Genomic DNA, 13,967 nt, shown 5'->3' on the forward strand with positions numbered 1-13,967 from the left:
GAAACGGCGTGAGTAGATCTGTGACGGGACATGCAGTGGTTTCTCGGTGCCATGCCCACCCCTTTCATGTATAGACAGTTGTGTTGAGGTGTTGGGTTGAGTGACAAGTGATCGAGACGAGTTCCAGACATGACGATCATCATTTCGGCGCCCAATTAGAGCGGTCCGCATCCTAATGGAACATTTGGCTTTTACTCGTAGCAGGAGCGTGAACCAATGCATCATTCGCTATAGTAGTCAACGAATGGTACAACAACCATCTCCATCATCTCCTCTGCCCCTTTCCTTTCGATTTACCATTGCCCTTTCCCGAAGCAGCCTTGCCCTTCTTGACCGCCTTGCTCTCTTGCTTGTCCCTCTTGGCCATGGCCTCACTGCCCTTCCCCTTCCGCCACATCTTACCCTCGGCACGATCCTTCCTGGCATCAAGCCGCTTCCTGTCCTTATTACTCAACTTCTTCTTCTCTGACTTCACGCGGACGGAACCACCATCCGGCCCGTTCAACTCGAAGTGGCCACGCTGCTTAGCATCGCGCTTGTCCTTCTCGGTCTCGAACCAGGTGCGTTTGGGCCGCGACATGATTTCCGCCTCGTGCTTGACCAGATTCTCGCCGCGGGTGAGCTGAGTTTCGACTTGGGCGAGTTGTTTTTCTTCTTTCTCCTCCTTCAGGATCGCTTCGATGTCGGCCTCTAGCTCTTCGATGTGCTTGTTCATCTCGTCTACTTCTTTGGTCTCCATTGCCCTGGACACAATCTTGGCCCCCTGCGTGCGCCCGCTTTTCACAGCCACTTTCACGATCTTGCGATCTGGCTCGGCCGCAATTGTGCACGCCCGGCCTGATCGGCCTGCACGAGCGGTTCGTCCTACTCTGTGAAGATAGATCTCGTGTGTTTGAGGCGCTTCGTAGTTAACCACCGTTAGGACGTTCTTGATGTCGAGGCCACGGGACGCGAGATCGGTGGCAAGGAGATGGGTGGTTTTGCCCTCACGAAATCCGTTCACTGAGCCGATACGCTGTTCTTGGGTCATGCTCCCATGCAACTCTCCCGCTTTGATACCGAGAAGGCCAAACACGATCCGTACCCGGTGCGCTTCCTTCTTCTGACGGAAGAAAATGATGGTTCTCTCTGTGAAGACGTTTTTGCACAAGAGGCAGAGCGTAGCTAGCCGCATACCCTCGCGTCCAGGTCGTAGACGAACGAATTCCTGCACTAGTCCAGCGGTGGTGCTCTTCTTTGCATCGACTGACAAACGTACAGGACGGTTCATTCCAACTCGTACCAATTTGTCCACACTGTCTGTCATAGTTGCAGAGAAAAGCATCGTCTGGCGGCTTTTTGGTATGGTCTTCAGAATCTCATTCAATTCATCCTCGAAGCCGGTCTCGAGCATTCGGTCAGCCTCGTCCAAGACAAGGATCTCAACGTTCTCTACAGCAAAACTGGCTGAATTCCGCATATGGTCAATAAATCTTCCAGGAGTTGCGATGACAACATCTGGACGCTTCTTCAAAATGGATGCTTGCTCTCGCAGTGAAAATCCACCAACCACTTGTGCAAAGGTAATGTCGGTGTATCGTGCGAGTGCAGTAGCAACATTGTAGCACTGTACAGCCAATTCACGTGTCGGCATCAGGATGGCAACGCGGGTGGTCGGCACTTTGCGCGGCCGGTAAAGTAGGCGCTCGAGGATAGGGAGTAAGAAGGCAGCGGTCTTGCCTGATCCCGTGACCGCCGAGCCAACAACGTCAAGACCTTGCAAAGCCACCGGTATAGCGCGAACCTGGATGGGAGTAGGTGTAGTGAACGATAGAGACGTCAATCCTCGTAAGATCGGCCGTGACAGTGAAAACTGCTGAAAGGAGGAAGCGGCCTTGGTGGTTGGAAGTTTCGAGTTGTCTTCAGGAGCGAAAAATGCAGCCCTCTTTGCCTGCTCTTCACGGTCAGGCGCCGAAATCACTGATTCTGCATCTGACTGATCAGAAATAAGATCATCAGGGTGAGCGGTCGGCGAAGCGACAGAATCGTCGTCAGAGGCACCCTCATGCTCATCGTCTTCGTTGTCCGCATCATGCTCATCATCAGGCTCGTTCTCTTCGCCGTGATCGATTCCTGCCCCAAATGTATCGGGCGCAACAAGCTCGTCGTCGTCAAAGTCTGGCATGATCATCGGAGGCTCGGAATCGTCATCGCCAGGGTCGTCGGGGTCCTCCTCTGATCCATTCTCGCTTAATTCTTGTCCGTCCGGAAGGCCATTTTGCGTCGCCTTGAAAGTTTTCGCTGCTCTTCGGGCAATTATCTCGTCAAGATCAATCCCCTTCTTCGCAGATCCACCATCTTTTTCGCTTGTGTCGCCCTTGCCCCAGCCGTCAAACTCTTCGACTTCATCTAGGGCTGCATTGTCCCCTAGGTCGAACTCGAAATCAGGATCTAGAGCACCATCCTGCACACCTTGCGAATCGTCACTCTCAGAGTCCGAGGCGGTGGCATTCGCAGCTCTCTTCAGGTCCTGTTTCGACTTCTTCTTTTTGCCCTTCTGGGCGGTGACTGCGCTGTCCTCTCGCTTCCTCTTTTGACCGGCGGTATGTACGAGTACGAGGTCGGATTCGGAATCGCTGGGTGGAGACTGACGCTCATCGTCAGACAGTGTAAGGATGAAGTCAGTGTCCCTTTTGAAAGGGCCCATCTCTGCTCATTCCTGGACAATTACGTCTATGCGAAAGTCTCAAGGTTGTCTTGAATCTTCAAATTATTTTTTTCTCCGCACGCAAAATCACGTGGAAATATCTGAGCTGCACATGCCGCTTTTACTCTTTGATGTCCCAAATAAGATTCTCATGAACGGCACCCAGAAGGGTACCCCTCACTCAGGCCGACGCGCCCAAGACGGATCTCCATCTAATTACAGTAAGCCGGTAAACTTCTAAGTGACTAGAACACACAAGTTGATGCAGCTGTCATTCCACCTTGAGGTGATTGCAACACCAAAGTCCGTAAAGCGTCTCATTAGTTAAATATGGATCAGGCGAAGGGCCGAAGATTCGATGAGGCAGCAACGTACAGTACGTACACTTTACGCGGCTAGTCGTCCATGTTCAAGTCCAGATCTACCTCGGTACGTCGTGGTGTTGCAATCCGCTTGACTGAGGATAAGGCCTGGCAATTTTGATCTAACCACTCGATCTGCTCGCGATTTGGTGCTAACAACGGTCATGGCACGGATTCCCGAGATCGTAACCATCATAGCAAGAGTCCTCGCTGTCTACCAAGGTATCTACCTAACTAGTGGGTGATAGTAAGGGACCTAAGCGGATAGAGTGCCGGGGGGTCCCATTTCAAAGATTGCACTTCAGACTCAGGAAAAAGTCCCCATGGTCGGGGTAGTGTGTTCTTCGAATATCACTGTCGCTGGCGCTGGGGCGAGAACATGATCGCAGGTCACAAAAGCAATTTAATGCAGAGGGAGCCTTGTAGCGCTGACCAACACATTCGTCGTTGTTCGAGATTTTTGCGACTCGTTTGATGGTCTCCCCCACGTGGTCTTATCGTGATGAGTCTGGCCGTGGTCCATGACTCACAGTCATCATTTTGGAGACGCTTCCACGAAGCGAAGCTTGGGAGTACAATCGTTCGACGCAAACGACGTCGCATTAGGGTTGAGACCCACGACTTTTATCAGAGGTTCTTGCAATGTTACTCTCGCTGCAGGCCTGCTACATCGAAGCGGAACTTAATTGTGGACTGCTCCAAAGTCTCCCAGGTATATCGCAGTGGCTCTCGACTCTCGAGGTTCTCATTGATCCTCCAGTACGAGGTACGACTACGGTACATCTATAATCCCCTCTTGACGGGTTTGACCGGGCCATGAATAAGGAAACTTGGAAAGGCTGAGGACCTTGTTAGGCTGTGTGACACACCCTGGTGATCTGTTCAACTTCTGGAAAAGTGGCTTGCAGTAGTTTCCTAACAGGGTGTTTGTGATCCTGGCATTTTGTCACCGCTACTTGATACGTCTGAGTTTCCAGGAAATATTGCTCCGTATGTGGCAGTCCAAGTAAGGGTTGCTTCCAATCCATTTGTTGGTGAAATTCACGATTAGCCGAAAGAGCTAGGCTTGAGGAAGGCGGACCTTTGTCCGCATGGGATGCCGATCAGAGACGATCATCGACAAGCAGCAGGGCTGATCCTCAATTCCAGAACATGTCCTCTGGGAAGCGAGAGAGGAGCAGCGATTGGCTGCAAGATCCTAGCTGAGGGGGTGAGAAAGGATTGGGCGGGCGGCTCTGGTGGTTTGAAATGAGTTGCGCCGCGTGGGGAATGGGAAAAATGGCTCAGGCTCAAGCTCAGACTGTGGCAGAGCAAGACACAAGCCGGATTCCACTTTCCACCCGTAATGGCCAAAGTCAACCTCCATTATACTGCAGATGCAGGATGACAGCGGGGGGAGACACGAATCTAAGACAGGATGATGACACCACGGATGGGATCTTGCTCAGAATTCCATCAATGAGGATTGAGGGCTCGGCCATGGCATACGAGAACTTGAGAGCAAGAATGGAGAGAAACTCGCGAGTTACGATATCCTGTACCGAATGCAGCCACTGAAACAGCATCGGTCCACCCACGTTCAGAGGGTATGTATCAGCATCTGCTATTCGGGAGTCAGGACTCAGGACAAGGGAGGGGCCGACCAGTAGTGAGCGAAAGTCCGAGGTACTTCGTACGGCGTACGGAACGACTTTGTCGGAGCAAGGAATGCCCAAGCCACGATAAACTGAAGCGAGAAGAGAACCGTGGAAAGTAGGAAGACGCGGAACAACGTTGAATTCAGCCCTCTGCAGCTAATTCATCAATCCACTAACTGATTACCTGCGAGTAGGGCCTTATACAGACGAGGAACGTGGATGGTTTAAGGTGCTCGTAAAAAGTGCACTGTGCTCGGTAAGTGGGTGCAACAGCTGGCGCCTGCAAAGTGAGTCGTGGACTCGTGGTTCGTGAATCGCTCCTTCCACCTGTTTTGCGCAACGCACCTCCCACCCTTCCCTCACTGACAGATCCTGCTCAGAATCCAGAAATCCACCCCTCCACCCCACCCTCGTCTCAGCACCATTCTCACCACCCAATCCAGCCTCCATATCGATCGTTCCTTTTATCGGTGGCTACTGTGTTATCTTCCCGTTCCGGGTATTTTGAATGTTGCTAAATTTTAATTCCTCCGTACTCGGTACTACCCCGTCGATTTCCATAGGATATCCCTATCGAGGATCCCACTTTGAAGCCCAAGCCCACTTCCGACCAGTGGCCTGTGGATGGGATGCGTAACAGCACACCTCAAGTTCTCGACTCATCAGATTCGTGCCGTGCGGCATGGTCATGGCCATGTACATACACCTGTCACCATGCTTGTTAGTCAACCTTTTGCTTCTCTGTTCCCGAGTGGACCGCTTGTCGAGTGCACACCGCCGCTGCACAATGCTCCAAGAGCTGGTTTGGGTGGTGCAATCAATGGTGCAATGTGCCAACGGGTGGTCTTCGGATACAGTCACGTCGGTCCCTGTCAGTAGTGGCCCTGGTGGTCCCAAATAGCCCAAAAGAAACTATCCACGAACCATCTCAAACCACCAGAAGCTTGCCCGTTGGGACTCCCCGGCCGTGCAGGCTGACTCCTTTTGCAACAGAACACATGCAATTACCAACAAGCCTGTGCAGGTGTGTTGACTGATGCTGGATCATCGGAGACCACAGGCGAAGCTGGAATAGCGCCGCATGTCCTGACCCTAGCAGCCTGGCAGTTCCAATTCCTTCCCACCAGATCCCCTTCCGCCCTGCTGTGGTCGGCCCTTGCATGCGCAACTGATTCGTCCTGCGCTTTTCGTCTCGTACTCCCACTCTCTGCTGTCATCTTTTTTTCCCTCGTTCCATATTTATCCTGCCTGCTCCCTCTTGCTGCCTCGCATACTTTCCTCTCATCATGACAAGTGAACCGAGTTCTGACACCAGCCATGGCCCCGCGCGATCAGAGCCCAATGCCCCCTCCTCCAGTATGTTGAGCCTTGCACCGGAAAAGACTTTCAGCCTTGCTAAATTATCGCAGCCACCCAACTCACCGGTTCTAAAGCGCTACCGGAATTGAAGAAGCGAATCAAGGCCGGTTTGAGGACATACCCTGATTTTCCAAAGGTGAGTTGTCCTCAGCCCTTGTAGTATAAGCCAATCCTCTGTTCCGAAGACTGACTGCCCTTTTTTTCTTTTAGCAAGGGATCTTGTTCGAGGACATTCTCCCACTATTTGCTTCTCATTCCCTTCACAAAGATCTCATCCAAGCCTATGAGCTACAGATTCTCGAGAGCTTTGGACTGCACAACACGCCAGATGTGATTGTCGGTCTTGATGCCCGAGGATTTCTGATCGGGCCGACGCTGGCACTTCGCTTAGGAGCTGGCTTTGTTCCAGTCAGGAAGCCTGGCAAGCTCCCTGGTAAAATTGAAACGGCCGAGTTTGAAAAGGAATATGGTACCGATACCTTCGCCATACAGGCAGATGCCATCCAACCCGGCCAGAAGGTGCTGGTGGTTGACGATCTAATTGCTACCGGTGGGTCGGCATCCGCAGCTGGGGCCCTGATCGAAAAATCTGGAGGAGTGCTACTCGGATACCTCTTCATCATTGAGCTTACCTTCCTCAAGGGTCGGGACAAGCTCAACGCTCCCGTTTATACGTTGTTGGAAAGTCAATCGGAGTGAATATGCATTACGGTCATACCTCGATCATTAATATGCGAGCCACGACAGTGCTACTACATCGTGGCCACCGGCACACTTCCAGATGCTGTCCCAGAACCATGACTGCCTCCAAATCTGGAGTGGTTCAGAGCACATCAGCGTGCTCGTCTCAACGTCCTTGCAAAATCTACAACTCATCCCAAGCGATTTCAGCAAAACCTCGAACTTGCCTAAATCCATCCACATGTCTGCGTTGAGCGTTTCTGAATATGTTTCTGTATTACAACATAGCACATTGGAGGAAAGGAGAAACATGGATGGCCACAGACCGAATTCAGGAACCACTACACTCAAACAGTCTGACTCGAAGGAAAGTTGAGGCAGTTCTCAGGAGTTTCAAGGTCCGGCATTAAAATGCAAGCGTACCTAGACTTTAGCAGCAAGCAGAGAGGCGCAGAATGGAAAGCGAGGACTTGTTTCCTGATCTTTACCTTATTTCCTGGTCGCAGAGGCCAGGAAACAGACGCTTCCACAGGCATGCAACCAAACTTTGCAAAGCAGACTTGATCGAACGCTTGCACTCTAGCGATCCGGAATGGTCTAGGGACGGCCGGGGCCCTTGACAGACCATACCCAGTTTCAGGGATTTACAATAATTGATTTTAATTTTGTCGTATGTGTCTTCCAGCACTTGTGAGGGTTTTTAATCGATAAGCCGAGTGTTCATTATTATTTAGTGCTGGACGAATGTGCAGTGTATACAAAAATGAAGTTGGGGGTCGGAGGAACCTAAAAACGTTGATCCGCCCCGGGCCCAAGAAGAGCCGCCGCCCAATCCCCTCAACTATTCGATGCCCCATGTTTCGCTTTTCCCTGAATTGAAACTCGGTCAGAACAGTGTGCTCCTGGCCTCCTCACATGTATCAATTGTCACTCGCTTAGTACTTGCTTTTGACCCTATCCAAACCCCATCGAGCAAATCTCTGGGCTGCAAATCCTTGTAGGTGACGTGGGTGCTTTGCAGGACGTTCCCACGAACTACTTTGCAGTCTGGCTACACCTCGATGCGGCGACTGTACCATGGCCAACATCAACCCCGACCTAGAAAGTGCCTTGCGCAAACTCGATGAAGAGCTGGAAGAAGGAGACATTACTAGGAAAGGTTATGAAAAGCGCCGGACGCTCATCCTCTCTCAGTACCTTTCGCCCTCTCCATTATCGGCTTCGACCACCGCACCCACTTCGCGAGGCCTGCGAATCCACTCACCTGACGACAGTGATCATCCTGCCTCTTCAATTTCCAACGAGGCCTCGAGGGCCGCCTCTCTCGCTGCGCTAACTGGTTCTCCCGTCGCACCCGGCCCTGGCCATTCAAGGAATGGAACTTTGAGCGACAACTACTCCAGCATCACTCGTCAGCGGGAGGAACAGTACCGAAGCACCACCCCTCAGAGCCATGTTAACCGATTTCAAGAGCGGGAGATTGGTGGTCGACCACGCGGGTCATTTGCAGGCTCCTCTGAGCCCCGCAATGATACCTTCATCACTGCAAATGATCAATCAAGGACACAGACTCTCGCCAGCCAGAATTATGCCTTCAACCCCGACACTCAACAAAATTACCCGGGCGCAGACACTCGGAACTCTACCATGCTAGATTCTCAGCAGGGTTACTTCTCTGATTTCGCTGGACAACAGCGTGAGGATCACCAAGAGACATATGGCGGACATGTGCACAGATATTCCCAGAGTGAGGTCACCTCGCCGACGGCTCAGGTCGCCCCTCCATTCTTGAACCCAGGACAACTCGCAGGTGGTGCAGCAGTTCACCAGATGCCATTAGAGCCTAGAGAAGTGCCCTTCGCAATCTGTGACCCTCATGACTCTCATATCGAAATGTCCAGTTTTGAAAACATCGCCGCGGTCCTCCGATATCGAGCTACGACCAACCCTAAGCAGGCAGCCTACTGGGTACTGGATCAGAAAGGAAAGGAACTAGTTTCCATCACATGGGAAAAGTTGTGCAGTCGAGCGGAGAAAGTGGGCCAAGTCATTAGAGACAAGAGCAGTCTCTACAAGGGTGATCGTGTCGCACTGATCTACAGTGAATATGAAATCATCGAGTTTGCGGTGGCATTACTTGGCTGCTTTATTGCAGGAGTTGTGGCTGTCCCAATCAATGACCTGAAGAACTATAATCGACTCAATGTCGTACTCACCTCAACACAAGCGCATCTGGCCCTGACGACAGAGGCTAATCTCAAGAGCTTTCAGCGGGACATCACCGCTGCGAAACTCAGTTGGCCTCGAGGGGTGGAGTGGTGGAAAACCAATGAATTTGGGAGTTATCATCCCCGAAAGAAGGGTGAGGATCCTCCGCTAGTGGTGCCAGATCTCGCATACATTGAGTTTTCCACGGCACCTACTGGCGATCTTCGTGGTGTTGTCATGAGCCACAAGACCATCATGCATCAGATGGCGACTTTAAGTGCTATGATGACTTCCGCTACAAGCAATACAAAAGCCGATACTTTTAATCCTTCCCTACGAGACAAGCAAGGACATTTAATCACAGGCTCTCGTCATGGTGAGACACTGCTCAGCTATTTGGACCCCCGCCAAAGCATTGGAATGATTTTGGGCGTGTTGTTGAACATATACGGTGGCCACACTGTCATCTATATCGATCAACGATCAATCGAGACTGCTGGACTGTACGCAAATTTAATCACGAAATATAAAACAACTCTACTGGTGGCGGATTATCCAGGGCTGAAACGAGCGGTTTATAACTACCAAGCCGATCCTATGACAACCCGAAATTTTAAGCGGAACTTCGAACCTAATTTCAGTTCGGTCAAGTTGTGTTTGATTGATACACTCACAGTTGATGCTGAGTTCCATGAACTTCTCGCCGATCGCTGGTTAAAGCCGCTACGAAATCCAAGGGCACGAGAGATCGTGGCACCCATGTTGTGTTTACCAGAACATGGCGGGATGCTCATCAGCATGCGTGATTGGTTGGGTGGAGAAGAGCGTATGGGCTGCTCTCTTACTCATGAAATGGATCATGACCGCGATATGGAAGAGGATGAGAAGAAAGAAGACGAGCTTCATGCAACCAAATCTGGATTTGGGAGCAGTTTAATTGGCGGTGGAACCACTAAGCCTTCAACAAAGGTACGGTCAACTGAAGATCTAGGCGAGGTTTTGCTCGATAAAGAAGCTCTCAAAACCAACGACATTCTTGTTCTAGCCATGGGCTCGGAGGCGCGTGCCAAAGCGAGCTCGTACCCCAATGCAGTCAGATGCGGTGCATTCGGCTATCCTATACCTGATGCTACCATGGCCGTCGTCGACCCTGAATCCGGGCTTCTATGCACACCAAATACCGTGGGCGAGATCTGGGTTGATTCTCCCTCTCTCTCGGGTGGGTTCTGGGCACTCCCTAGACACACCGAAACCATCTTTCATGCGCGTCCATATTGCTTCAGAGAAGGCAATCCAACGCCCACCGCAATTGATCCGGAGTTCCTTCGCACTGGCCTACTAGGATGCATAATTGAGGGCAAGATATACGTCCTTGGTTTGTACGAGGATCGACTCAGACAAAGAGTAGAGTGGGTGGAACACGGGCTTGATGTACAAGAACACCGCTACTTCTTTGTCCAGCATCTGATTCTGAGCATCATGAGAAATGTGCCCAAGATCCATGACTGTTCGGCTTTTGATTGTTTCGTGAATGACGAGCATCTTCCAATTGTTCTCCTCGAATCAGCATCCGCTTCGACCGCTCCTATCTCATCCGGCGGTCCACCCCGTCAACTTGATATTGCTTTCCTTGACTCTTTAGCAGAGAAGGCGATGGAAGTACTCTATCAGGAGCATCATCTCAGAGTGTATTGTGTTCTGATCACCGCGCCTGGTATCCTCCCACGGGTAACGAAGAATGGACGCCGAGAAATCGGCAATATGCTCTGTCGCAAAGAATTCGACACGGGGGCATTACCTTGCGTCCATGTACGATTCGGGGTCCAGAGAGCGGTTCAAAACTTGCCATTTGGTGAGGACATCAGTGGTGGCATATGGTCGGCCGACTCGAGCGCAGCTCGCACTGATTTGTTGTACGAACAAGAAACACAATGGTCGGGGGTTGATCCTCGAGAAGTGGTCATTGATGACCGGACTTCAACTGCCCTAAGCAATTTCACAAACATATTTGACTTGATGCAATGGCGAGTAGCAAGGCAAACTGATGAACTCGCGTATTGCACCATCGATGGCAGAGGAAAGGAGGGCAAGGGCCTCACGTGGAAGAAATTTGACACTCGGGTCGCAGCTGTGGCCATGTATTTACGCAACAAACTCAAGATGAAACCAAGCGATCATGTCATCTTGATGTACACGCATTCTGAGGACTATGTTTTCGCTGTTTATGCCTGTATGGTATTGGGAGTTATCGCAATTCCTGTCGCTCCTCTCGACGCCAATCGACTTTCGGAAGACGCGCCCGCCTTTCTGCACATCGTAGCAGATATGGGGGTGAAGGCAGTCCTTTGCAACACAGAAGTCGACCATCTTTTCAGGCAAAAAATAGTGTCTCAACATCTCAAGCAATCCGCACAATATCTCAAAGCACATATTCCCATCGTTTACAATACCACAAAACCCTCCAAGCAGTCCCATGGCTGCAGAGATCTTGGTCTCACGATGAACCGTTCCTGGGTCTCTCCCACCAATCCTGTAATTATCTGGACGTACTGGACTCCTGATCAACGACGGATTTCTGTCCAGCTCGGCCATGACACCATCCTTGGAATGTGTAAGGTCCAGAAAGAAACCTGTCAAATGACAAGCTCAAAGCCGGTCCTGGCATGTGTCAGGAGCACAATAGGGATCGGGTTCCTCCATACCGTGTTAATGGGTGTATATAATGGCAGTGCAACTTATCTGATTTCGCCATTGGATTTTGCTCAAAATCCAAGCTCTCTATTTCTTGCTTTGTCTCGCTATAAAGTCAAAGATACCTATGCCACGACTCAGATGTTGGACTTTGCCATGGGACATGTGCCAGGAAAAGGGTTCTCCCTTCATGAAATGCGAAATTTAATGATTGCCACCGAGTCAAGACCGAGACTTGATCTTTTCTCCAAGGCCAAAACGCATTTTGCGCAGACTGGTCTGGAACGAACCGCCATCAACACCATCTATGCCCATGTACTAAACCCAATGATAGCATCCCGAAGTTACATGTCTATCGAGCCGATCGAATTGTGGCTGGATGTTCGAGCGCTTCGAAGAGGACTCATCTATCCAATCGATCCTGACAGCGACCCGACAGCACTATGCATTCAGGACTCAGGAATGGTCCCTGTGGCAACTCGCATCGCAGTTGTAAATCCAGAGACGTGTCAATTGTGCCGTGTCGGCGAGTTTGGAGAAATTTGGGTACAATCAGAAGCGTGTGCAAAAGCATTCTATATGTCGAAATCTCCTTTTGACCAAGAGAGATTTGGCGGACGTCTTGTTGGTGGTGATCCCAACAATACCTATGTTCGTACTGGTGACCTTGGGTTCCTCCACAATGTTACCAGACCTATTGGGCCGGGCAATCAACCTGTGGAAATGCAGATTCTGTTTGTCCTTGGAAATATTGGCGAGACGTTTGAAGTGCATGGTCTGAATCACTTCCCTATCGATATTGAGAACAGCGTAGAAAAGTGTCATCGAAATATCACACCTGGAGGTTGTGCAGTTTTCCAGGCCGGTGGAATGGTTGTTGTTCTGGTGGAAGTTTTCCGAAAAGCGTACCTGGCTTCGATTGTGCCAGTCATTGTTAACGCTGTCTTGAATGAGCACCAGATTGTGGTTGACATAGTCGCTTTCGTTGGAGAAGGTGACTTCCCACGAAGTCGACTATCAGAAAAGCAAAGAGGTAAAATCTTGGCCTCTTGGGTTACCAGGAAGTTGAGGACGATCGCCCAATTTGGCATACGGGATGCTGATGGGCCTGATGCACAAGACTCTGGATTATTAGCAGAGCGGAGAAGAACAAGCATGGCGGGCAAGACTAGCAGCAGCCAGCATGAACAGCCTCGAGCTTCCATGGCATCTGAGACACAAACAAATCCAGGTCAATCCGAAAAGCTCTCTAGCAGGTCCAGTATAATGCCGGAATTGCCACTCTCTTTGCCACCAAATCACTATCAGATCGATCCGACCGGGATGTATGAGCAGCCAATGACTCAGGCTGAGAAGAAGGCTCCTGCGGTAGCATTAAATGATCGACCTTACAGCCTTCCAGAGGGGGTGGTGGAGATGCCTACCAACTTTCAGGACGTCGAAGAACCTGAGAATCCCTACTTGACTGACGAGAAATTCTTTGACCCCAATGCCGATTGGAATCGTCCATGGGAGGACTACAATACTCAAGAGCTGCAGACTGAGTCTGCTCCTGGGGGGCCTCCTCGATTGTCCCTTGTTAATCCTGACAACTACTCGGCGAATGGTAGCAATGAAAACACACCCACTTCATACACGGCGACAGCGACACCAACTTCAACTCTACGAGCGATGAATCTGTCAGAGGAGCGTCCGGACGAAAGTCCTTACGAAGATCAAGGGAACCCTTTCAGAAATTCGATACCTGCGTCTGTGCCCAGCTTCGATTTTGTTACATCACCAACAGGAAGGAATCCAGCCCGTGATCAGATGGCCAATGCCTCAGCAGCGTACAGTCAAATCACCTCCACCACGGGCCGTGCGTTGCTCCCCAGTCAGCAGCCTCGGTATCCAAATTATAATCAAGACGCCAACCGGTCCCGACAGTTCAGCGAGAACTCGTACGAAGCAAAGGATCTTCCACAAGAAGCGTTGCTCTATACCTCAGGGTACGGAAGAACCCCTTCAGGAAATCTGCCACCACAGCAACAGCCACAACGTACGCTACATCCGCAGGGTCGGCAAAGCATAGACTTGAGCAGTGTGTCCGGGAGTGTCAGGAGGCGATATGATGGGAGTGGTTACGATGACTACGAGTACTAGTGGAACAGGAAAAGAGGAGCATCTTTCTGTGTTTGCCAAAGGCTGTTTCGGGTGGGCAGGGGGGGGGGGTTGAAATGATGACTGTAATGATAAAGTTCCATGTGAGGAAAACTACCAAAGCGTTTTCTTCTCCCATTTTCAAAGCGCATGGTTCTGTTTGAATGAATGTAGCATAATGATATCACAGTTGTTTTGGATTTG

General features: G+C 50.8%; 3 protein-coding genes across 3 annotated transcripts; 2 read left to right on the forward strand and 1 right to left on the reverse strand.

Annotated features, from left to right (window-relative positions):
- Window positions 1-265: 265 nt before the first annotated feature.
- Window positions 266-2,686, reverse strand: A1O9_06093 (uncharacterized protein; the record flags this gene model as incomplete). The annotated part of the gene is made up of 1 exon (XM_013405303.1): window positions 266-2,686. One exon carries the CDS (start codon window positions 2,684-2,686, stop codon window positions 266-268), a length of 2,421 nt encoding a protein of 806 aa, XP_013260757.1.
- Window positions 2,687-5,971: 3,285 nt separating this feature from the next.
- Window positions 5,972-6,743, forward strand: A1O9_06094 (adenine phosphoribosyltransferase; the record flags this gene model as incomplete). The annotated part of the gene is made up of 3 exons (XM_013405304.1): window positions 5,972-6,041; window positions 6,095-6,180; window positions 6,255-6,743. The coding sequence occupies 3 exons, from the start codon at window positions 5,972-5,974 to the stop codon at window positions 6,741-6,743; spliced, it is 645 nt and encodes a 214-aa protein (XP_013260758.1).
- A 1,059-nt stretch (window positions 6,744-7,802) lies between these two features.
- Window positions 7,803-13,766, forward strand: A1O9_06095 (uncharacterized protein; the record flags this gene model as incomplete). The annotated part of the gene is made up of 1 exon (XM_013405305.1): window positions 7,803-13,766. One exon carries the CDS (start codon window positions 7,803-7,805, stop codon window positions 13,764-13,766), a length of 5,964 nt encoding a protein of 1,987 aa, XP_013260759.1.
- Window positions 13,767-13,967: the final 201 nt, after the last annotated feature.

The sequence above is a fragment of the Exophiala aquamarina genome, assembly GCF_000709125.1.
Source record: "Exophiala aquamarina CBS 119918 chromosome Unknown aczIA-supercont1.4, whole genome shotgun sequence".
Classification (NCBI taxonomy): domain Eukaryota; kingdom Fungi; phylum Ascomycota; class Eurotiomycetes; order Chaetothyriales; family Herpotrichiellaceae; genus Exophiala; species Exophiala aquamarina.